Source organism: Mixophyes fleayi, chromosome 4 (genome assembly GCF_038048845.1).
Source record: "Mixophyes fleayi isolate aMixFle1 chromosome 4, aMixFle1.hap1, whole genome shotgun sequence".
Lineage (NCBI taxonomy): Eukaryota > Metazoa > Chordata > Amphibia > Anura > Limnodynastidae > Mixophyes > Mixophyes fleayi.
Genome location: NC_134405.1, coordinates 187,462,419 through 187,489,574, shown reverse-complemented (window position 1 = coordinate 187,489,574; position 27,156 = coordinate 187,462,419). Strand labels below are relative to the sequence as shown.

The 27,156-nt window shown below is 36.7% G+C and overlaps 1 protein-coding gene across 3 annotated transcripts in view; it reads right to left on the bottom strand.

Annotated features, from left to right (window-relative positions):
- Positions 1-27,156, bottom strand: part of TFEC (transcription factor EC) — a 99,705-nt gene that overhangs the window by 47,718 nt on the left and 24,831 nt on the right. For 2 of the 3 annotated variants that reach the window (XM_075208989.1, XM_075208994.1), the window contains exon 1: positions 12,672-12,759. The exons of the other annotated variant lie outside the window; for it this stretch is intronic. In XM_075208989.1, coding sequence (XP_075065090.1) covers positions 12,672-12,704 — 33 coding nt within the window. In that variant the 5' untranslated portion in view covers positions 12,705-12,759. Of the gene's footprint in view, positions 1-12,671; positions 12,760-27,156 lie in introns of those variants that run through there. 3 annotated transcript variants of the gene reach the window in all.

Genomic DNA, 27,156 nt, shown 5'->3' with positions numbered 1-27,156 from the left:
AACATTGGTAGGAACATAAGCTCAGTCAAGACAAGTGTTTATTTAGACATAAAGCTGTTCAACATCAATCTAACAAAAAAATAAACTGTACTTGGCCACACACTACACATACACTGGAACACTCACACACTGGTGGCTTTGACCGCAGTCCTCTAATTTACTTGTACACCTCTTGTCGATCTATGAATACTACTAAAAGCAGAGGTCAAGTTCAGGTGTGTCTGCACTTTTCACAACAGCAAGTGAGACCTGCTTGTGAACCTAGCTGTTGTTAGAAAATTGGTCCTTCCCTCCAATTGCTTTTGGAGCCCTAATCTCCAACCAGCCCTAAACAGGAATACCCTTCTCCCTCCAAGTTTATCATTCTTATACCTATTTGGATTTCCACAATATGGATTTCCAGGTACCTGGCTTACCTTCTCTGGGAAAGGCTTCCTATTGGCTGATCTTATCTGGAGGGAATGCCTCTTTGCATACAGGACCACCTTGTCTCCCCCTGGGTTCTCTGCTGATTTGGCTTCACTAAGCCTGGCTATTGGTTCAAGGACACAATACTTAATAGAGGGAACAAGAAAAGACCCTTGAACATGTTGGACCTAGAGAGTTTGATCCAGGTTACACTGAATCTACCAATATTGACAGTAGGTTAGATCTGTGACCAGCTCCCTGCAGCAAGCATTGGAAACGGTGAGAACCTCATATGCTCGAACACATATGGTGGGAATTGCATAGACTCCCAGTTTAAATTTCAAAGCACTGAAGGAATTTAGTAACTGGATGTGTGTATTTTTTTTTATTATCTTTGTGGTGCCCCAAAATTTGAGTACCCTGGGGTGTATCTATATGTTTTTAATTTGTTAATTTAATTTGTTAATTGTTAAAAGTGTTTATAAAGATTTAAAAAAATATATATATTTTCTTGAGGGAGAAGTGACAGTTGGGAGTGGTTGGTGGTTGCCGGGAGTAACAGGAAGGAGGAGTGTGTAGCACAGCAACAAGTCCACTAACTTTGGTAATAACTGTGAACTCCCAGAAGGCAGTGGGGAGAGGAAAGTTCTAGACTTCTGAGGGAGAGAGATCCCTGTGTCTGCATAGACTGAGAGAGAAAAATAGGGACAGAATGAAAATTGGAAAAAGTGATCTATAAGCAGATTAAAAGTGAAGTAAGTGTAAGAAGAGAAGAAGATAAGAAGTGAGCCAAAGAGAGGTGTAAGTAAAAAGGAAAGTACTGAAAACAAATAAGCAGTATAGAGATCTGTGAAATCACATTAAACAGACTGAGCTATGTACAGAGAACAGTGTGAGAGGAGAGAAAATAGAGAGGTCTGTGAATACACACAAAAGAGACCGTGTAATACAAAAGATCATCAGCTTATTTGGCGTGAAAAAGTAATTTATGGGCCCCAACCACGTGCAGCACTTCTACTAAATTCCTGTGCACAGGTCAGCCCAGGACTGAGTGTAAAATATAGTAACGTTACCAGGGATAATATTGGTGCACCAAATGTTTTAGATGATGTTAATGTTATGTGATTTACCTAAAAATTGATTTATTGTTATTATATGTTAAATGCTATTGTGCTCTATGTTGATCAAATTAATATTTTGTTATTACCATTGAGTTGAAGGGGTCAGTGGCGCGGTGGCTTACCAAAATTATCTTTACCGCATTATTAATAAACCCAAGTTATTTGACCAATCCTTGTCCCTTTCATTGAAGTATTTATCTCCTGACCACCGGATGTCCTCTCAGCAGAGAACCTGAATCGTGTCTGGAGGACAAGGTAAGGGAAGGAAATCCCATCAGTACTTGACCACCACATCTTTTCTCTTTTTTTCTGGTTCAATGTGGTCAAACATAATTTTTAACTTTAATTGCTCCTGCAACACCTCAGAATTTTCTCCTTATCACACAACACTGCTGGTTTTACACTCCCATTGCCAGACATTAGAAATTTGTTTACTTTATTCTTTATTACATCACCTCTTAGTGTGCTCTACAGTGATAGTGGTATAAAGTGCTAGAGGAAACCATGTTTTATTATATAACATGCCAGGCAAAGAAATATCTGAAAATTTTACACTCTTAGATAAAACATGTATATATTGATGAACTTTTATGCAGTCTACAACCTCTGTTCTGCATTTTGATGAATGGGCTACATAATACTATAAACAGCAAATTATACTTTCAAGTGTTATGTCTAGACAAGTTCAGGTAACAAAAAGCATTTGCACGTAACATATACCCTACTATATTAAGAAGCATGTGGCATAGTTTAGAAGTTATTGTAATCAGTTATTTTAAAAATAGTGGCTGTATTAGTTGAAAAATAATACAGAAGTACACTTGTTCTTGATTGTTGAAGATACATTCCAATGTGCAGTGCAATGTGTAAAATGTGTGGCTTGCAAAGAAATACAGAAAGTAATTATCCATGGTGATTATTTACCATGCTACAATAGACATGGTTCAAGTATACATTTAACTATACAAATACATATATAGCTGTTACATTGGATTTTGTTACATACAGTAGCTGGATCACATCATACAAAATAAATGCTTGGCTAACCATAATATAATAACAATGTATTTCAGTTGTAATCAAAACAATTCAATGCCATTCATTAAATAATATATTGTATGTTATACCAGATTTAACAAAGTCATTCTGACACTAAAATAACTAATGGTAGAACAACATTAAATTTGTAGTGTCTGTATATCAACCAGAAATAATAACATATAACGATTACCAACCCTAACAATAATTCTTTAAAAATATAAACTTAACAAAGCTGCTAGGTTAAAGTAAGATGGGATTGGTAATGCCAAAAAAATACACTATAGAATACTAAATATCAACCAGCACTAATGATTTAAAAAAATATATATACAACAGTCAACATCAACACACCAGGCTTAAATAAAATAAAATAAATAAAATATCTCAAATCCATATATCACATATTAGTTGACATGAGCTATTTTATTAATTAGACCAACCATGATTTATGAATGAATATATTTGGATTTCAAAAACAAAATGATTCTAAACAAACAAATTGTTTCATAGAATAGAAGGCCTAAAATTTGTACTCAGTTTATGATTAGGCTTAAACATCAACGTTATGCAAGCCAAAAATTCACAAGCTCATCACTGAGAGAGAACTTAGACATTTCAGAGCCAAGAAGTTTCAGACTTCTAGGTGTTCCAGATCTTGTGACATTAGCACACATGTTGTATACAGTGACTTAGACATTAAGGAGGAGTTATTTCAATTCAGAAAACTGCTGCTACATTGTGAAATTTCAAAACAAGCAAACTGTTAAATTCAATCTTATCACTTGTCATATAAAAACTACCTGGATATCACCCTCTCATTATGTGGCAGAACGATTATCACAGAAGCTTATCAAAAAGATTGTTAATAATAATACCAATAATAATAATAAATATTATTATTATTATTATTTTTATTTTTTTTAAAAAATAACTAATTTTAATATAATAATTAAATCTATATTTATTCACAGAAAATGGTAGATTCATAAACATAGTATCTAGTCTCCCCACAATATATCAAACACAACTCATTCTGTGTGAAAAGCAGGTTTTTCTACATCTGTATAATAAAGCACCAATATCGGCAATTAATATAGAAGTATCACGTAAAAGTGCCAAGTAAAAAATCTCTCTCCTTAGGAACAATGCTTATTGTCCCAGATTTAATTGGAGAGATATTTAATCATTAGTGGAGCTATAGATAAATAGTGATGAAGACGCATTGATCAAAAAATGCAGCATCATCAATAATCCAGTACATAAAGAGCTATGATCTTATTGCTCCCGTATGGTTGTGTGCTTCACTGTTCGTCCTAGCTTTGTGTATAGTATAATCAAAACTAAATTGAAATCCTAATCTGTAGTTTGGGGTCTTATCAAGAGTGTTAGTCCATAAAGAGGGGTATTTAAATCCCTTATTACTGTTAAAACTAATTAGTTTACAGATAATATCCATAAAATTAAACATGTACTATTATGATAATGTAGATTCATTTTAAATATGAATACTGCAAATAAAGCAAATGCAAATACTATTACAATAACAACAATTTAATATATTTCATTGTATCAGATACATTAAGTTTGGTTTTGGCTACCATTCGGTTTCATTTAATTAATGCAGTCTTTAAAAATAAACTGATGAAAATGTGAGACTCATATTAAGAACATAATGAGAGAAACAAATAAAAGTAGTTAATTGTGATAAACGATTTATTTGAGGCCCTCTGGATGCGGTGCCCTTCCAGTAATCATCCAGAAGGCAACTGTTTTACAGAGTCCCCTAAATCAATCTCCCTGTTTCTGTTAAATCTATGTGTGCTATCCTAGTAATCTTGAGGATTGCTCTGATGGCACAAATAAAAATGGGAACTCTATGTATTTTGGCCTTAAATGATGCCTTAGTCACATTTGCTCAAAATGATAGCACTATATATGTGACATATGTTTTCATGCAAGATGTTTTACCGCATTGAAAACATCCTGTTGTGATTCTTATTTAGAGACTAACAAACTCAAGGATACCTTGGTTTATACCCACTGGTGTGCCTTTAAGGCTATCATGAATGGGACAGCAATTCAGGCTGCGGTCACAATCAGGAAAACGCAGTCCGAGGTACAGGTCTCTTATGAATCGCAATTAGCGCTGTAAGAAGCACAGCATAAACACACCTCTTCAGACCCTAAGACCAAAGCCGAGATAATTACACTGCACAGAAAAATTAATGAAGTTTATCTTTTACAGATTAACAATGCCATAGCTAGGCTCAATCAGCTGGTCTATACTCTAGGTAATAGAGCCAGTAAACTGTTGGCCAGCAAACTTTGTGAAAGGAACGCTATCAACAGGGTCAAAGGCCTGCTTAACGCATATTTCCAGCCCTCTCAGTATAGCAAACCAGTTTGCCCCCTATTACGAGAGTCTCTATAACCTGAAGGCAGATACCTCTCTGGCCCAGCCCACTCCCGAGACCATTAATGGGTTCCTTGCCTCACTTGTGCTCATTCCTGCCTCCTGATGAGGCCTCCGCCTTGTGCTGAGAATGGATGTAGGATGAGGTCAGAGTTGCCATAAAATCTATGAAACGTGGCAAGGCCCCTCACCCTCACTGTTTCACTCACAACTTCTATTTGCTTTGCTAATTACTAACCGGTTAAATCCCATTTTGCCACAAATGATTCACTTAGATCAGGTGGGCTTCTTGCCTGGCAGACAGGCACCAGATAATACAAGGTGGGTCCTACATGTTATTGAAACACATACTACTAATTCCGTACCCTTACTGCCATTATTACTAAACGCTGAAAAGGCTTTTGATTGGATCAATTGGAAATATATGTCTGCCGTTCTAACCAAATTTGGGTTTGGAGGATTCTTTCTCCAGGCTATCTCCACACTGTACACTACTCCTTCAACCAGGGTCTTCAGCAACGGGTTCCTCTCCGCTTTTTTTTGGATCATCAATGGTACCAAATAGGGCTGTCCCCTCTCCCCACTGATTTTTGCACTGGTAATGGAACCATTAGCCACAAAGATTAGAATGACTGATGTTGTCAGGGGGACCTGCATGAGTACCATTCACCGTAAAAACTGCCTCTTCTCAGATGATGTTCTCCTATTTGTTATGGACCCTGAGAACTCCTTGCCTGCATTATCCTGAATTTTGCAGGACTTTCAGAGGCATTTTACTATAAACACTTCCAAGTTGGAGGCATTTGGGTGGCCCATGTGCATAACTCCCTTAAGTCACTATACATATTCCAATGCTGCCTTACATCTATGACTTACCTAGTCATACGTATTACCCCGTTCCTCTTATTAGTCGTTGAGAGCAACTATCAATCAGCGCCACAATCATTGTGTCACCAGACATGTACTTGTACACCACTAGGGTGACGATAGCCCAACACTGGAAGTCTCCGTTGCCCCTACCTATATCTAAAATCATTGCTAAAACTAATGAAATTACGTGATGGAAACCATTGGTTTTAAATATTACACTGCTGTGACCTCCCCGTGGTACGCATATTATATGATTCCCGTGGTACGCATATTATATGGAGCATCCACCCCAACAAGGTGTCTAAATTAGCCCCCAGGGCTATTATTGTATTGTCGTCCCCATATGTTACTACACTGCTTCTTGTATCTAAATCTCTAAATTTCTTTCCTTGTCCCCCTTCTTTTTCACCCTTGCTGCCCTCTCACCTCCTACCCCATCTATTTCTGATTTCTGATTTATGTTTTCTTTTTCTGTATTCTGTATAATGTTTTATTCCTATGCCAGCAATGTGATTGTATAACTTTTCACTACTTTTTCTTGTAACCAGTATACATTGCTTTGTCTGACTTGTTTTATTTCATAAAATCAATGAAAAACTTTTCAAGAACACATCCTGTTGTAGCCACAATAATGCAGACGGTGGTCTATTTACCTCAGGGACAAAAAGTTCTTAGGATTATTGACTCTTTTAAAGATGAAAGAAGGACATTGATCAATAATGGGTTTTAGCACTGTGTCTAATTTGGAAATAGAGAAATGTTTTTTGACTATCTGTATAATTTGATGAGGGGAACTATTGTATTTAGATATAAAGGAAATAGATTTATCACACGGAGTATTATTACATGACACAGATAGTAAAGTTTCCTTATCGAATTTAGGGGCTTCAGTGTAGGCCGAATAAAACAGATCAACAGGGTATCCCTTATCTTTAAAGGTTTCAAGCTTCTATATAGCTTGTTTAGCAAATATTTCTTCTGTAGAACAGTTTCTTCTAAGCCTAAGATGTCCTCTAGGAATGTTTTTAATCCACGATTTATGGTGGTTACTCTTAAAGTAAAGATAGATTTTGCAGCCCACATTTTTGCTTCAGCACCAATCTGTGCATACCTTTGCACCACTTCAAATAACTTTGCACCACCTCAAACACTGTATTCCTGTTGATGAGTGGATCTAACTATGTACCAGCTCAGTGTAAAATCATAATTAATTGTGCTTTAATAGTAGGTGCAGAGCAAATTTCAAGACAAGACATTCCCTACTTTGCATGCATCTTTAGTGGTGTAAAACCTCTAATTCCAATAGGATACTGATATCTGGACAGTCCAAAATTCCGAGCAAATATAAGAACACATTAAAGCACTTGGGCCTGATTCATGTTTGAACGAATCCTGCACACAATATGTCATGATGAAAATTATGTCGTATTATGCCATGAAATTAGTATAACACACGTTTCCGTGCAAAAATGAGACTGCAAACTAGAATGAGAAGCTAACAAATCATTCCAACTTTTTCCATTACACACTTCTTTCTGGCACACTTGTGTTTATGCAAAATACATATTTAAAATGTTTTTTCATTACATCTTCTAAAATGTGGAACAATGGTTATCGTTTATAGATTTGTTTTTTACCTCTACATAAATCTAGGTTACAGCAAACACCACAAAATGCTTCACAGGGAAATGCACATTGCATGCAATGCAATGAGTTAGTTCCTTTTCATAAGCACACAACCTGCTGTACCAACCAAAAATAATCAGATTTTATTCTGCCTGCAGACACAAAACTTAGCTGTCTGCTGCTTTCCGTGTGGGGATATTATGAAACACAGTTTCACTTCATTGGTGATTGCAACTATTGCTTCTAACTGAACTTGTAAGTCCACAATGATACAGATAAACAGTTTCAGTTCTTTATCTGTGCATTTTGAAATATTTAAAAAACAAATCATCATAAACTGTTACCATTGTATTGATTACAGTATAACCACAGTATTCTAACTTGATACTTGATTTGACATATTTGTTGCATTTATGTATTGTATGTTGCTAAAGAATTGCACAAGACAACTACCCTTTGTCTTCTATCATTTAACCAGTTCAGTACTTATTGATATACTTTTACCCCTAGTGTAGTACTCAAATCTTATGTAAATAATTTACCCATGATAGAAATTAGGTGTATTTCCTTTTTAGCTAAAGATTGGTACCAAAACTGCTTTCTGCCAATTCATTGTGGCAATGAATCCATGAGTCCATAAATATAAGACATATATGTCAATCACTAACTGAACTTAGGTCCTTTAGTACACATAGGTGGATACCATCTTGGCTCAGTGCTTTTTCTGTCTTTATATTATGTGGGCATAACTGCACCTCCTCCTGTATTAGACAAGTAATAATTAATGGTATCCATAGGTTGTAGCTGTACTATATCTAATAGTATCCCCCTCTTTATGAATACAGATGAGAAAAAATATTTTAACTATCAGCAGTGACTTTTTAAAAGCTGTCTGTCTATGCCTCATTCCATAGCAAATTGTGAAAGGCATTGAGATCAGCAGCAGAAATAATGGAATATTACTAGGAAGTACTACTAGGGTATTACTGCTTTTGGTGGAATATTACTAGCAATTACTGTCACTTTGGGGTTTTTCTTGGTGTTGCTATTACTATTTCTGTTTTTACTGGTGACAAATGAGGATATATGGTGGCATATCAGTATATATGGTGGTATAGCAGGATATATGGTGGTATATATATTTTAGATGCTGTAGTCTTTGAATATAATTTAGTTTATAAACAACTTTAGATATCCATTACTTAATGTCAAAATTATCCTCACCCCCGTGACAAGATAGATGTTTATAAGAGTGCAGGGTGTTTTTTTTCTCTGTGGTATAATAGTTTCCATCCAGATAACTATATTATTCAAGAGCTATCTTGAAGCCTGTGCCTTGCACATAATAGGGCATGTGAAATGCTGTGCCTTAATATGATGAAGCTGCTGCCTTTGTTGGAATAATTGAAATCTATTATTGTGGAAGCATTTAATTCACCTTATATTTTCTAAAAAAAATATACGGTATTCTGCATAGTAAACTTTATTTAGCTTTGAATTTGCATTCGTTAATATGAGCAGAAGATAACATATTGGTTTTTAAGTCATTAAATACCAGCCACCAACTCCAAATTAGTATTAGAACTACACATAGCAAATAAATTATCATTGAAAATGCTAGAACACGTTTTGTTACTAAAAATTCCTCAGAAATGGAAGTACCCTTATTTTATAAGAAGATTTCTACAAAATATATAGATATATATATAAAATATTTCTACAAAATATATACATTGTTCTTTTATTTATCTTATCTATGTTTCAGAATTGTTCCATTACGAGCAATCTAACCTCATTCTAAGGCTGGGTACACAGTACAGAAAATTTCTCCCAATGTCACATCTTTAGCGATTTTACCAACGACAGAAAAAAATAGTCCCGATTAGCCTGCCGATTCATGTTTACACACTATATATGTTTTACACTATTTTTACCTTCAGATCTGTGCTCTTCATCTGTCATAACCATAGGCTGAATAGATCATGACTCTGCATAGAGATCTATGAACACTGCTGGCCATGAGTGCATACACACTGCAGAATTGGAATGACATTGAACTGATAATGAAACGTAAAGCACTTCTGTTTGTTCTCTTGTTGGAGGCCATTATTTATTCAGCTACAATGTGAATTATTGTAACAGCAGCCAGGTATTGAACCTCTTCCTGGTCTATCTCCCTCCATTTTTCAACATGTAGGACTCTGCAGGGGTAGGGGGTGGGTGGGGAGGGTAGTGACTCTTGTCTGCAGAAGAGCAGACAAGAGTCAGACAGACTAGGTCACTTATCTAAAACAATGATTTTAAATGCTGTCTGTGACCTCTATGCGCAATGACAGAGGCAAAGACACTCTGTTCTTTGAGTAGGGTAATGCTCTTTGGTAAAATCACAGCAATATTATTGTTGCCATCTCTACTTCTTTTAGATGCATTCATTAAGTGTTTGTCTCTGACAATGGCTCTATTATTGACTATCCTAACACAGTACAACCTCTCTTGTTTGTTAACCTAGCTGTAATTTTCAGTATCTGCTCCTATATTCTGAAATTAGCAACCTTACAATACTGTGTTCTTTTATATGCTGGATGTACAACAAAAGACTGCAGAAAACAAACATGCATGGGTTTCTATCTAGTTTGCTATTGGTCTATAGACGCTACAGAATCCACAGTTTGCACTACTTAATATTATACTTTGCACTATAGAGACATGACACTGATTATAATATTCATTAGATTATCTGCAAAAAAAATGCTGCTATTATCTAAAAACATAGCCTAACTATTTATAACTAATTAAAATAAACCTTTTCTATGCCTTACCCCAAAATACATTACCTACAGATTCTGCCCTAAATAACAAGTGTTCTACATTTACCTTACATCTTCCTATTAAATGTTACTCAAAAGATAGTAGCAGATGATGTCTTCCTTTATTATACCTGTATAAAATGCTCCTCTGTACTTTATCTACTGATATGATATAAGCTCATAAAAGGTACCTGCAACAGTTTACCACTATTTTCAGGGTTGTGATTATCTCTAATGTAGTATACTGTGTGTAATTTAAGAGCAGTAATAAGGGGTGAAATCTCCACATTTTCTATGTACAGTTCTGATTTTTGGATGTCATCGGTGGGTGGTCTGCCAGAAATGGAGTGTGACCTAATGAATGTGACATGTGGAGATCAGTTTGGGTGGAACGGGAAAAATGGCTTTATTTGTCCTAATTTTAGAACACAGTTAGATGCATTTATTGTCCAACTGTATATACCGCCTGTCCTGAGAGAAGTCTGATAACTTCTGATCAGATGATGATAAGGATCAGTTGTAATTTTGGGCCCATGCACGCTGCAATTTACTTCCAATAAGGTCTGACATGGTGTTATGGTATCACTTATTCTCATCAATAGTAGGGGGCACTTTTTATGTTTAAAAATGTCTGAATGTGTGACATCCATGATCCTTCCCACTGCTACTTTCCACAGTGACAGGTATTACTATATGTATAGTTTAGTAACCTCACTACACAGACCAAACGGCTTTTGGTTTTATTTTTACTCAGTTTTAATATGCAATGGTAGCAATCTCAGTGCTGCACTGGTCTATGGGGAAAAAAACCCATTGTGCTGGAAATGTGTATATTACTTGTGAGATGTATCCCACTAACATTGCAACAATTTTAATTGGAAATTATATTTTAATTTTACTAATTCAGGTCAACTGAAAAAGGGTGAAAGGAACTAAATGTAATGCTGTAATACTCCCCCTGCTATCACTAAATCTAATGGCAGGATCTGACAGCTCCCTATTCAACTTGCATCTGACTCCTACACCACAACATTCCTACACAGGTTAAACAGAAGACTCACATTGCTATTTTGTGCTATGGTTAATGTTTAGATACTCAAATTGGTTACATATTGAACTAGCCCTACCGCACACTTGTCCACACATGGACACACAGAAGTTGACTGCGCTTAAATAGTTTGTTCTTTCATTAACATTTAAATTCTGCACTTGACTGCATGGTCTTTTAGCCCCACCCACATCATCTCCTACTTATCCATGTGTCCCCTATTTTGCAGAAGGAATGTCTAATATGTTCTGACCCTACTTGAATCCACCTAAACAAAAAATGGAAGCTGGAACTATCCTCTCCCAAACCACTCCACAACACAAAAGTTAATGCTGCATAATTTGCATACATTTTGATGGAAAGTCATGTACACATACAGAGATTCCTAAGCATCATGCAGAACAAAGGTGATGTCAAATATTAAAAGTACTGCCAACCCCAGCTTTTTGCCTGCCCATTTCTAAACTTAACCCTTTTGCCACTGAAGCTTTTGCCATCCCTGTGCTATACTCTTCACACATTTATTTAATGTCTGTTGATCAAACACTATCAAAAAGTAAACAGGGCATCATCCTTTGAAAGAGGGAACATCCCTCTTTCAAACTAGGGTACCACCAGCTCTCTAAATGTCAGGATTAGGGAAATAAAGGTTCTAACCCCCTCTCCCATCGACTGACGCTGTGATGCCGGCATGTACATGCATGCATGTTTCTAATGGAGGAAAGATTCCTTTCCTCCGGCAGAATCAGAAGATCCACAGATAATGGTGGGAAGTGACCTTTGGGATTTCTTAACCCCTTAACTGTAGAATACAACTGGGACTCATCCTTAGCACTTAGAGTGTCATGTAGAGTACAGGTCTCAGTTTAACTAACCTGACTCCTATCCTACAACTGCACACAAGTGTTTTACAATCATTTGCAATCCCACCATAATGTAAGTAATATTGGATAAAAAAAAATGCATTTCGGCATCTTATGCAAAAATAAACCTTGACATAATTTTCTCAAATTGCTGGTGATATTTTAATTGAGAACAAATACCTGATTAATTGAGACAAAATGAATCATGAAACATTGTAAATCTTACAATTTTTGAAAGTAATCTAATATTATGGTTAGTTCAGTAAGAGGCCAAATTTAAGCTCAATAAGATCCAGAAAAGGTACAGAAGAGTACATTTAAAATACAGTATATTACTCAATCAGAATTTAATCAACACATTATAACATTGGGGAAACTGTGGTTATTTAAATGTTATGATAATAGCATTTAAAATTGGGCTGAGTTGTGTCAATACAATTAGTAGCCAAGAATGTGGACAGTTATTGTACTTACTGTTAAAGACTGGATTTGAAGCATGGTTACCATCTTTACAAAACGTTCACAGTTACTGCTACAGGAACAATTTCACAAATGCCACAAGGATTAATATGCAATATATTCAGAGTGGGAGAGGAAAAGAGAAGTGTCTGATAAGTTCATTTCCTAAAATCTGCTTGCAGTAATAGGTTACGTGGAATACATGACTATGCAGTTTGTGGAGAAAAAAAAAAGACACCACAGGAATAGTTTTAAGGACATTGTAAAAGGGAAAAAACAAGTTCTTCAGTTCATAGCCAGAAATAAACACTACAACTTATCAGAGGGATTTCCTAAAGTGTACAAATATTAACAATCAGAGAAAAGAGTCAAACTGATTTCCTGTACACAGCCTTACACATTTTTTTACACTGTTAACCTAATATGTGATCTAAATGCCATATGCTGTTTATTTAGTACTGATGCTTTGTTGAGTGTTTACTACATTCTATTGTGTATTTGGATGTTGGGGTTTATGAAAAGAACAGTAATGTATCTGCTATGTCTCCTACTACTACACCTACTTGGTTTATAATGGTAATTTGTATTTTATGATAATTTTAGTACAAGCCCATGCACATACTTGGAATGCTCTTTACACAAATGAAAGTATCTTTTTAATCAGGCATTATCTGGAATTATGATATTAGTCATGACATTGAAACAGGGATGTTATGTGTCAAACTTAATTTGACTTTAGAGGTTTTCATTATGAGAATTGGTCTCCAAAACGATTTCTTAAACTTTCTGTGGTCTGGTATTTGGAGTGCAGCAAGATGTAGGGTGGTACTTTTTGCAAAATGCTAATGCTATGATCAGGGCCGTAACTAGGGCTGTGCGATAGAGGCGACCGCCCAGGGCGCAACGCTGAAGGGGGGCGCAATTTAGGAATATTTTAGGATCATTTGGTTAAAATTGAGTGCTAGGGGGTTGGCATTTGTCTTTCTCGCCCCAGGCGCTAGAATTCTAAGTTACGGCTCTGGCTATGATAAATATAAAGGGGTTTTCCACTTTTGAACAACCCCTGTTAATTATGGCCATATTATGTACAACTATAAAGTCAAGCGAGTTAGTGCTATCTCATAGGGGGGAATTTAATTGGCAGCGTTACGGGTAAAAGTAACGCGGCATGCGCATTATTACCGTTATTACGGTAATAATAATTAATTTCTCATTGAGGAGCTCGTGTCACAAGTTCTGCTATTGGTGTATAATATGCTTTTTTTTACTTCTGAGCAAGCGCACTAAGAAGTAATTCTGAAACTAGTGGTTTGGCGTGTGATAAGCTAAAAACGGAAATTGCATCCAACTCAACATCTCTTTATAAACAATCTTTTTTACTCTTAATTTTAGTCCCCACCATACCTCGCAAAATTTGATGAACAGAAATCATGCTAAAATAAGCTCTAACTGCGAACCCTTGATCTGATGACCAAACACAACTTTTGATTTTCAAAAATGAGGAATGCTCTTCTAAAACAGGACTTTTAGGAGATATGTTTCACTCCTCCCAAAGACACATCAATGCAGACCAATGTTATATTGTCCACACAATCTTGCATCTCTTTTGCTTTTAATACATTTCAGAATTATCATTATGAATAACTAAAAAGAGAAAATATTACCACTGTCTTTTATGATATTGATTAACAGCAATACCATCGTTCACACTGTTGCAGGCAAAGTGAGTCAGTTGCAGGGTTTTGGGTCAGATTCTGAGGGAGACCAAGAAGTTTTACTACATGGAGCGGGACTTGTAATATACAGGGGGTTTGTTAGAACTGTGACACCAGTAGCGTTATAGCAGTAGTGCCCCTGCACCCCAGTGGTGTGACAGCGGGCAAAATCACTGGGAGGGCTGTAGTAGGAAGCGAAGCACTGACCTTGTGAGATTTGAGTGTGATGATGCAGACAGCATAAAGGGATGGAGCCTAACAGTGTGGCACTAAAGTGTTTTGTATATTGAAACTTTTATGATATGTGTTAGAGGAGAAGGTGTTGGATTAAAAATACATGTTATTTGTTTTTATGAGATGGCCTGGCGTCCACTGCACCACACACTACACTAGTGTCTGCCCACATGTTAGACTGTATTAAACTTCCAGGAGGGGGAGGGGATGGGGCATGTGGGGATCTCTGGTCTAATTTGCCCATACTCAGCAGCTAACTTGGGCAAGAAGTGCCATATGTTGTTGCAGCTTAGGCCACCAGGGAACCGCCTCATAGAACTAACCAGTAAACATTATTCTTATAGCTAAATTTTGTGGAAATTGTCCATTAATATCTACCTGTAAGAATACATATAGGTAAAAATAACCTCAACTTGTTTCCCATACACTTAAAAAAGACTAATCTACAAAGTTATTCAGTTAGGACCAACGCCACCATTAAGCAAATCTAGGACGCCAATGGCTAGGTGACACCTAAAATACTAAATACATTTCTAAAAATAGAGATTAATTGCGTAATTTTTGTGATGCCATAACAAGTCAACTCTTTCTGACTTAAAAAGCCAGCATTGCTTTTTAGCAAGAATTGAAATCTTTTTGCTGTGATTAAGTGACGACCACCTGTGTCACACTGTAGTAAGAAGACACCTTAACCTTCTGTACTTTATTGTTTTAATGTACTATATTGTGACCATCTGGCTACCTTGTACTTGCATTAAAGTATTCTGCATAGCAAAACTGTTGTTTTCTATAACTTTTGTGTAAAAGATGCCTAGTCACCATTACAAGATCCATCCTGGGGCTGCAGGATTGTCCACTATGGAAAACAAAAAGCATGTCAGTTGACATATGTTATTTGTGGGAGTGTGATGTCACAGCTGCTAATTTACAAAACAGACTCAGTTTAGGGCTTCCATGTGATTCAATTTAACAATTAAATAAAGTTCATTTTCCCACAATTGAGACTAATGATGCTCCTTAATTAACAGGATAACTGAGGATAGATTCATAAATGTTTCACTTTATTTGGCACTCAAAAAGAAGTATGAGATAATCTTTAAGACCTGAGCAAATGGCAGGAAACATGGGTATCCTGTATTTTTTTCCTTTTAAAATGACAGGAGTCCTATTTTAGCTTTATTCCAGTAGAATTGAAATAACTACAATTGATAAACCCATATCCTTCTTTAGATTCCTTATTTCATTGGTATACATGTCTATATGATGATCAATACCAATTATACCAGCTCAGAGCTGACATTTAGGATTACTATTGTTGTTTATGTTTTTTTGTGGCTACCAAAGCTAAAAATCCTTATTTTTTTCTTATGAACAGTGAATCCTAGAGGAATCCTGAAGCCCTGCAAAATGTGAGCAGAAATCAGAGAAGTCAGAGAAACTCATAACATACTTGGGCCTGTTATTTTTCCAAAATGGAAAACCAGGATCACACAACCAAACTATTATAGGATTCTATTAATATTGTATCAGGAATCTAGTTTTGTGGAAAAATAAACCCCTTTTATATGAAAATTGCACATTTCCTGGGAAAAGTAGCACTATAACCAGGAATGGAAGCATCTTTGTTCCCAATAGTAAAGCGCTACGGAATTTGCTGGTGCTATATAAATAAATATTGATGATGCTGTAAAGTAGCTGCCACATTAGTTAATATTCTAATATACAATTACAATAAGAGTTATTCTCAGATCCAAATGACTAATGTGAATGATTGAATAGTCTCAATAAAGTGCTTCATAATACGTTGGGCCTATATAAATAAGTCTTAATAAATAAATTAAATACATATCACAGTGGGTTAAAATGCCTTTCTGCAATATCTCCTTGACCCCCTTATGGCTCATTTAGAGTTGAACAAACACCCAACTTTTGAGGGCAATATTCTGCTTTATTTTATTGCACATGTGCAGTAAAATAACATGGGATTTATGGCTCTGCGCGAGATTCACTTGCAAACCCCTATTCCTGGAGAGGGATAAGGAGGGGAGGATGCAAGGGCAAATGACTCCAGATTCTCTTGCAAATGCTCCACCATTGCTTCCAAATTAAATGTTGGTGATAATGAAATAAATCAATGAAAATAATGCACCTCCATAAAGAAAAAAACCAAGCACCAGGACTCTTATCCTGTGCTGGATACAGCTAAAATGGAGAGATGGAAAGCATGGGGGCCCTCCCATAAAAGCCACAATTTGAACCTTACTATGACAGACTGGACTGGTTCCACTATTACAAAGGAATCCTCAATGTTGGGTCCCCATGTTATATTGAGACTCAGTTCCAACTTGTTCGGCATAAAGAAAATGCAGCTTCTCTCTAAGAACAATTGGGTGTTGGGAAAATAGCTTAAAACTAGTAATACATAATAGGATTTTAATATATGATAATACTGGTCCCAGCAAGCCCTGACAGTCATTAACTGCTTGGATATGCTGGAGCTTGTAAAATAGCAAGTGTCAGTATACTGTTAATGATACAACATACTGGAACTACAAGCACCAGCATGCCCTCGTATCCAAGGTCCACTAGAACCTGTAGAGATCCCTTTGAAAGAAAGATCTATGAAATTAACATACACTGTATGAAATGCCTTTATTTTAAAAACAGTCGTCCAATTCCTCATTGTCTTTGTTCTTCATTGCATGACTAATTCCTATTCCTATTTTTGCAAATTATTACCCCAACACCTACTGCCTAGGGTTTTAGAAGGGGCCCTAGTGCTATCAGCATGGGGCTGGTGTTTACTAGGAAGAGGGCCATACATCTTTTGTGGGCCCAATTGCCCAAGAGGATTAAGCCTCAAGAAGAAACCCATGCTGTGGGTTTCTCTGTTATGGTGGATTCAGCCCAGTCTGTTAAAGTCTGATTCTAGTTGAGGCTTTTTGTCCCTCTGAATTAGCGGTAAGAAGCTCAGGCTATGAGCACTAGTGCTCAGTTCCCAATTTTTTGTTTTTTAATAACTCTTTATTGTGTGAGGTCAGAATACTAATGCTGTATATATTAGAGATTGAATACAAAAAATATACCTTGATTTTGGTTTTCCAATGTCAAAGTTGACATAAATACCATGCAAAAAGGATAAACTTAAGACTGATTCTTGGGGAGGGGGGTAAAGGAGGGATGGGGGATTACAGATCTAGACATCAGCCTTTAAAAGTGCAAAACAAGAAGATATAAAACCCATATGACTTTAGTTAGCAAAGATGATCATATAAAAGTGAGACATAAAAATGGTGGTGTTGGACCATGGATATAGAGACTGGATCTGGTCTTCTCTAAAATCAACATGGTATCCAGACCCTAAGTCCATAAAGATGTTAGCTGTCATGAAGGTATTTTTTTCTATGGGTGCAAAGTGCCAGATATAAGCTGCTTCTTTAATCCTTGTACTTTCATGTCACTCCAGGGGTGTAAATGTATCAAGGTCCAATTTTTTCAGCGAGTTAACATCGAGGTAAATCACAGGGGATAGCCCGCTATTTTAGTCCTCAAGGTACCAGATGTATCAAACTGTGATTTTTACTCTGATCTTAAAAATCGTTGGTCATCTCTGGCGATTTTACATCAAATCTCACTTTAATATATCTGCGAGATGAAACACCCGCAAGAAAATCGCTGGATTTTCAAAATCGGAGCTTGATACATTTACCCCTAAGGCCTCATTAGCTGGCGGATGTTTAAGATATCTCTCCCATTCTGTGGTATGATGCCTTCAGCAGGGATGAGGGAAAACATGTAAATGGTCATAAAGAGAATACATAATTTTCTGATGACAGTATAACAACTCAAAGGTGGTGAGATCTCAAAGAGCTTCAGTAGGAGAGAAGAGCATAGGAAATGTCTTATTTTGATAAACTTTAATGATGTCAAGGTATTTGATGGAATTATGTTGGAGACCAAAGAAAGAGAGAGAGAGAGAGAGAGAGAGAGAGAGAGAGAGAGAGAGAGAAAGCGAGAGAGAGACTTTGGCTTTTTTTGGTAAAATATGTAGGTTATGTAAGATCTGATTGTAGCTAGTTGAAGAATCTAGTGCAGGATATATAATAAAAATATTGGGCGCTATATTCAACATACCATTCTGAAGCCTGTATAAATATACAAAAAAAAGACAGAAAAAGAGAGTGCTGTATATAGACAATTGATTATGGATTTATCAATCTATTTATCAATTATCTGTATACAGCATTCTCTTTTTCTGTCTCTTTTTTAGTACAGGATATGCTCAAAGGAAAGTCAGGGTTTCACCATCTGGTAGTCAAAGGAAACCATGGATATTGGCTTTGAGTGAGTACAGGTACAAGGTCTTTATCTCAAACTTCAGTGATGGGGATAGTGAAGGGGGGTGGTCTAGGCCTTTTGTGTTAAGCCCAAATATAGGAAATGGATGGTCAATTTATGAAATTAACTACAATGTTCTGCCAGGAGATCACCCCTCTGTAGGCGAAAAGTAGATACTATTTCCGTGACATGGGCAGTCAGTTAGTACAGGTTTTTTTTTATCAGTAAGACCATATCCACCATTTGGGGGTAAATGTATCAAGCTGAGAATTTTCCGGCGGGTTTGAAAAAACAATAAGATACCAGCTGTCATTTATTTAGCACATTCTACAAAATGACAGCTAGAATTTGGTTGGTTGCTATAGGCAACATCTCCACTTTTCAAACCCACTGTAAAACTCTCAGCTTTATACATTTATCCCTTGGTATGTGTTGTTTAAATAGATTAGAGGATATTTTTTGAGGTCTGCTGTTCCAATTAAAACACATAATGGATTTTTGAATATTACTCAATAAGGAAAAGTAGAATTGCTAAAGTAGGGTTTGGAAGAGTTACAGCCACATGGGGATGATAATCATATTCATTGATATGGTCCTACCCTGCCACAAGATTGTATGGCATCTCCAAAAAGATAGCTTAGACTATAGTTTGGAGAAAAAAAGTGGAGGGGGTTGTTGAATTTTCCTGGTATAAAAGATTATACCTAAAATTGAGTAACATGCCCAAATATTTCATCTTCATCTTCATCTGTTTGGTATAAGCACCTTTAACTACAATTACCCATGTAAATCTATTTGGGTAATTTTCAATATTGTGACATATTTGATTTATATCTTTGGCCTACAAGAATATAAATATTCTCCCTTCTCTCTCTTGTAGGCTGCAGCTTGTTTCACTATAAGATTTGTTTTGTACCATAATCCATCTATTTAACCCTCTATTTTTACCGGTTTTTCAGTTCCTGGAGCAGATAAGCATCATTATAGTATTACTCTTCTCCCACCATGAATCATAGTAGGCACAGTGTTCTTAGGCTGAAGCTTGTACCAAACATAATGCATAGCACTGAGGCCACAAAGTTTAAGACCATATAATCCTTCTTTATATGGTTGATTTTCTCATATGTTCTGGCAACTTCTATGCAAGATTTCTTCAAAAATGAGAGCATGAAGTGCCTGGGCTATTGTTATTCCATGAACAGTTTCTGCAATGCAGAAGATTTTAAAAAGTTGCCATAGCCATCTTTGGTGGCTTCCTTAACAAATAACCTTCTCAAATAGGTGCCATTTCTTTGAGGTTGACCTGTTCCAGACAAATTCACAATTGTGGCAAATTTCTCTATTTCTTTATGATTGATTTAACAGTATTCCAGGTGATGCTAAAATCATTTGAAATCTCCTTACATCCATCTACTGATGGGTGCTTTTCTGTAACATTTTCTATGATTTTAATGAGCCTTAAATGTTCTTTTTTCACAATGAAGCTCTTGGAAATGCACTAACTAATGGTGGCATCTTCTACAGACAGGTGTCTTAGTTTTGAAAACAATTGAAACACTTTCATTGTACACAGGTGGACTCCAATTGGTTTATTATTTATGTTACCACTGAAAACACCTGATTTCAGCAGGGTTCATTTAGTGCAAATGTAGATCTGTAAGCCTCATTTCCATCATGAATAAATTATTTGAAGGAATGCTAAAAGATGTGATTCTAAAATATAATGTGCAAAATGTTTGGATAACACAGTGTAAGCATGGGTTCATAACGGACTGGTTATGATCAACAAATTTGATTTGTTTTTAAGAGGAGGAAAGTTTATTAGTATTGTAATTGATGTGAAATATACAGATTTTGCAAAAGTGTTCAATACTGTCTCACATAGTAGTCTAAAATGAGTGTACTGGGTCTACGGAAAGTATGTACATGTGTAGAGAACTAGTTGAAGACTATGAGGCAAGAGTTTCAGTAAATAGAACATATTCAGACTGACTAACACATTTTTTATATTAATGACCATACAGAGGACAAGGGATCAAATGTGAATAGAAGAAAGACAGCTTAACCATTAGCATAGGATACAATTTGAATATAGATCACATGCCTGTCTTATAAGAAATGTTATCTATAGCTATAATTAGTTGAGGACCAGTTGTCGAAATGGAAATTTAGAAATGTAGGTATGAAAAATATAATGGGAGTCTAAGTGAATGAAATTTGATAGTTTTGCAATCAAAGCAGCAGGAAACGGGGCAATATGGCATACCACCGTATACAAGCTCATTTGACCTCTGGATAGGGATTTATGGGATGATCGATGGGATTTATCTGATTGGCATTTTTGAGGTCAGGAAGATTTTTTTTTTTTTAAACCCTTGTTAGGCTTAATTGGTGACTGTCACACTAGAAGTTTTATTTCCTTGCTCTGGTTCAATGAAATTAGAATTAGTTTGAATTCGATGAATCTGTGTTTTATGCAACATAACTATGTTATGATGCATATTACCAATATGCAATCAGTCCTCGTCTGTTTTTCTTATTTGCAATTAAGAAAAAGTTTAGAGTTTTTATTATGCTAAATGTTTTTTTTAATATTGTTAAGAATTCCTTAATAAATCCATTTTGACTCCATGGTGTAAGAAAACAAGATATGACAAATGCCAAAGGGAATGAATACTTTCTATAGCCACTGTATATTCCATTTTTCATTGAACAGGAATACTGGCCATTCAGTGAAATAATGCAAATCTTGTACAGACTCTTTAACAGAGGGATGTACTGTGAGAGGAAGGAATTTAGAAAACATATCTACAATAAATGGTTGCTGTTAGCTTTAATCACATTAACTTTACTACACAAAAAAGGACTCATTGCTTGTCTTTCTGATAGTTGGTGGTTATTGAGGCAGAAAGCATAGACTTATGATGAAACTATGGATGAGACAATGAATTACAGAGCTTAAATCCAGAATTTAATTGTCATAGTTAGCAATGAAATTTTACAATAACTAAACTTAAATCTTTATTTTCTAACTAATACCTTGTTATTGGACTTTTCACACTTTTATGCTATTTTATACCCTCCTTTTCCTTAATATGCAACAGAAATTGATAACCTACATATGCACGGAAACACTTATATGTATATTGTAAACATTTGTAATAATAATTTGTAATTAGGTGGAAGTAATCATTCTTCTGCAAAATAGCTACACAAACTTCATTCAGGCTTTCAGCCAGATCACTGAACAGATCTGTACACACAAAGGTTAGTCAAATATTGGTTATACTTTTAAAATATAATAGTTTTGTGGACAGCCCAAAGGAACAGTGTATTGAAGCGGTCTCTGAAATACATATTTTATCATTTCAGATTTCAATGGACTTATGGCAAATTTTGGCTTGGAAGTTAGGTAAATGTAAACAAGTAAATAGCCCATAAAGCAGCTGGCATGGTCTGTCTGAAAATATGTTTATGCAAGCATTAATAAAACATTTCTATTTTTATTGGCTATTTTTGCCAGGCCCCAATTGTTGGCCACGACCAGCCAATTTACACCTAGACCCCATTGCACAGACATTATGGTCCTGATCTGATTGACAACACCCTTGCAGACACCATTGTGAGCCACATTGCGTTTAAACCCCATTGTTTGTCACATTGCACAAATTCCATTGACAAGACCATTGCAGAGTCCTATTGAACAGAGATCCAACTGTACTGTTAGCCACTTTGAACACACAGTCCAAGATCCCAGTGTTGAGAAACTCTTTTGCCAGCCATGTTTTCTTTCTCTGAAAAGAGGCCTAGTAGGTAGTATCTCAGTCTCTAGTATTTATGTACATATCCTAAATGCGACATGCATGCTATCTAGATTTTAAGAGCTCATCCTGAACTGTGAGCATATTCTGGATTTAATATGAAATATGCTTTAGCAGTATGAACCTGAACCTTTTAGCCAATGCATTCCTCTAATCGAGATTCAAGTAAGAAATCAGGACATCGCATCATTAGAATACTGCTGACTGAGCTCCTCTACTAAACCCAACAGTTTTTAAAGTAAGATGCATAAGTCTGGTACCCAACTTTGCAATGGGCAAGGAGAAAGCCCCAAAAATGTTAAAATGTAAAATTTGTACATTTAAAAAATAAATAACTAAAATTAACCTATGGTCCTACTGGAGACCCTGTATAACAATACAGATTGTTATGTCCAGTTCTGTTTCTTAATATCATATACTCAGTCCCGGTGCAACCATTAGGCAGCTTTAAGCAGCTGTACAGGCCCTCCAGTGCATTGTATTTTGAAGCACCAGGATATGGAGTGTCGTGCTCGCTCCCCTCCTGACGCATTATGTGCACTGTGCAGTGTCACCATGCTGATCCGGGAGCAGAGAGCTCACAGCAGAGCAGAAAGAGGCCGGGAGGAGGGAGGTGTAATGAGTGCGAGCGTGAATGTGTGCTATGTTAGTCTAGTGCCTAGCTGAGAGGGTATTTGAGGGTATAATATGACTGCATTATGTACATTATGCAGATTTTTGAGTTGTAGAGGGCATTAGATATATGGTGGCATTATGTAGAAATGTAGGGGCATTACTTGGGACATTGTGGAACTATAAGGGGGCCTGACAATGCTGTGTGGGTAGGTTGTGAAGCCATAGGGGGCATTTTCTGGGACAATAGCTGGCATGTGGGGACACCTGGTACAGTTAAAGGTAAGTGGGAGAGGGAATTGTAGCAGGTGTTCCCCCATTCCACCTAGTGGAGGCACTTGGAGGACACATGGCATAGCGAAAGACATATGAGTGTACACTGGTGGCATGTTTGCATATGATGTTGTCACATCAATGCATCTGGACTGCAGCCTTACCAGCCAGGAGGAGGTAAGAGTTATTATCTTTACTTTACATTTTCTTGCACGCAGAGCAATCCCTGCATGTTGCACACACATACTGGCCAGTCTCTATTTGTACACAACAGTTTAGAATTGGGCTAGATCACACTCTACTCTGAACTCTAAATCTATGTGTACATATTAACACCCCCATAGCACCTGATTCTAAATGGGGCATCTTTAGGTTATGTCTAAATCAGACCCTAGGTTATAAAAATAAATGATGATGATGATGATCTCAAAATCTCTCAGTCATTAATAACAATAAAATTATAAAAGCAACTAAAATAATTAAGTTCAAACGTGGGTGGGATATTAAAATGACAAATACACCATGACAATATATAATTATGTTGCTCAACAAATCCTTGTAGATAATAATGTAAAAAACACAAAGGAAACACAAAACAGGAATTAAAATGATTGCGGAAACATCTGCTATTGATTCATAAAAAGTCATTGACCACTTCTTCATTTTGTCCTCTATGTACAGCTATGGTTGTCACTGAATCTAAAAAAAAATAGCCTTCCTATGTCTTTTATCTTTCCGCCCTCCCAGTAACAAGTCCCAATATTTCACTGGCTCATGCCAGTGAAATACCTGCCAGGTGCCAACTCTATTTGCCGTCTTATAATATAACTATGCCTTTATCTTTTCTGTGTTGTAGTTTTCTTTGAGATTTATACTGGTCACAATGACTGCATTATGTTGCAATCTGACATAAAAGGAATTGAATTGAGCATATTTGTATAATTCTATATTACTGTCAGTCACTGAGCTAAGATGGGTAAAGAGATGTGAAGCATTATCATAGTTATTATAATATGTTCTCATCCACTCACATTTATAAGTATGTCTCGTAGGTCTCTGTCTACTTAAGTAAAGGTCCAGAATTTTCACCAGGCAAACCTAGATCTTGCTTGTGTTACAAGGGCATACATCTGTTTTTATAACTTGCACTCTGCCACTTCCAGAGGTAATTATATATATATATATATATATATATATATATATATATATACTCACTTTTTATTTATATTAGACCAGCAGCATCACACAGTGTTGCGCGGGTCCGATTTGTAATGTGATGCAGTTTTTATACATTTAGTAAATAGACCAAGTATACTATTTAAAAAATAAGATTTGTTGCTCTATCGCTTTGTCGCATTGTCGCTATTTGGTCTAATAGGTTAATTTTTCAATACTAAATAACTATGTAAGATTTGGAAGCTTTACCTTGAGAGCTGTGGAAGATATTCGCCAACAAACAAACAAACAAACTTTATCTTTAATATATATATATAGCTATTCTGCTCCATTCCTGTGTCACCTCTTTGCTTCATTCATTGACAAACTGTATTACTGCATTATATAATGAGAAGAAGCTTAGTAATCTATCAATTTATAGCCAAGTTTATAAAAGAAAGTGCGATTTTTTGCTGTCTGGGTGTTCAGTGCTAGGGGGACTTGTTATTTGTGCACTTGCAGTACATTGCATTCACCCAAATTGCTAGTTCTATATAGATTAAACAGCTTCCAATAGTTTTTTTTGCAGCAAAGATTGAGTAGACACCTGGGGGAGTTCTAGGAGTGGTGTATGGTGCTCGCTATTATATCCCTATGTCCCTATATCTCTATATATCTCTTTCTCTCTCTCTCTCTCTCTCTCTCTCTCTTTATATATATATATATATATATATATATATATATCAGTGCCGTAACTAGACATTTTAGTGCCCTGGGCGAGACAGGGCACCGGCGCCCCCATCTAAGTGGGAGTGGTATTTGACAAGTGGGTGTGGCCAACCTAATGTGGGGGTGTGGCTAGTACTTTACTGAAAGAATTCTGTTACACATATTTGCAAATGCATGATTAATTTATTTTTATATATATATATATATATATATATATATATATATATATATATATATATATATTGTGGTGGGATTCAAATAAATTAACTGTATTGATGACTGTATGGAAGGGCAGACAGACCTTCATCAACAATCACTTCCACTGCAGAGGTAAAAGGCAAAAGATAGGGCTAGGTAGGGGGCGACGGCACCGCCTGCACCACCCTAGTTACGGCTCTGCTCACTATACTCATGGTCCCTGTGGCTGACAGGCAGGCAGAGAATCCTGTCTGGACGCTCTGATTAGTGTTTTAACACAATCAAAGCGGCCAAGCAGCATACTGTACCTGCCTGTCAGCCACCGGTAACACGGGTATAGTAAGCTGCCACTGGATGCCCACTGCTTCTCTTAGCAAAAAAAGGGAAAGTAGTCCAAATCGCCCCCCTCCTAAAAAAAAATTCTAGGGGGACAATATTTTGTCTGCATGTAGAAATAGAACACAGTCTAGGCAGAGTAAATAATTTCTCCCCAACCCTATCTTATGTACTGGGCAATATGACATAACATGCCCCATCCTGGCACTGACAATACTAGTAGTAACTTGTTATTGTTAGGATAACCATGGTACTATTTTTTTTAGAAGGGGAACATCACATTACTTGCCCAATCCTTATACTACTCCTTCCACCCGGTGACCTCACATGACCTGTCCCATTACTATCACATTCATATAACATCAGGTTATGACGTCATCCCCGGGTACCGTGGCATTGATGGTAAGGATCAGCACGTCCTGGTTCATGCAGGACACGTCAGGCGAGCTCCTCATGATCACTTTGATACAGGACAGCGGCAGAGACACCAGACGGCTCTCCGACCCAGCCATCTCGCTGTGCGCGAGAACAATAAAGTTCTGTGTATTCAACACAACATTGAGACAACGTGCTTCAGCGGAAACTACATCTCCCGTGATCCTCCGCGGCGCGAGTCTCTCCCACGCCAGCCCGGAATCTATAATGAGTCCATGCCGGGGGGAGTAGAAGCTTAGTCCCTGCAACCACCGGGGTCAATAATCCGCGACAGTCGCACACTTCCAGGCTATAGCTCCAACAATAAGAAAGGGAAATTATGGGGGTTGTAGTTCTTTCACATACTCGGTGTCACTGCAGTCACCATTGCAGAGGTAAAAGGCAGAAGATAGGGCTAGGTAGCGGGCGGCTGCTGCGCCCCCTTGGGCTTGCGCCCTGGGCGACGGCACCGCCCGCACCACCCTAGTTACGGCTCTGATATATATGTTAGTACTCTCAAGAAGTATTTAAAACCATCCCATTGGCAGATGCTACATGGCAGTAATGGATGGCTTACAGCTACATGTGCAAATATAAGAAACTAAGACCTCTATTTTTATTATTTTATTTATTGTGTGTTTTAACTTTTTCCTGTCTAGCTAAGGCATTGTGACA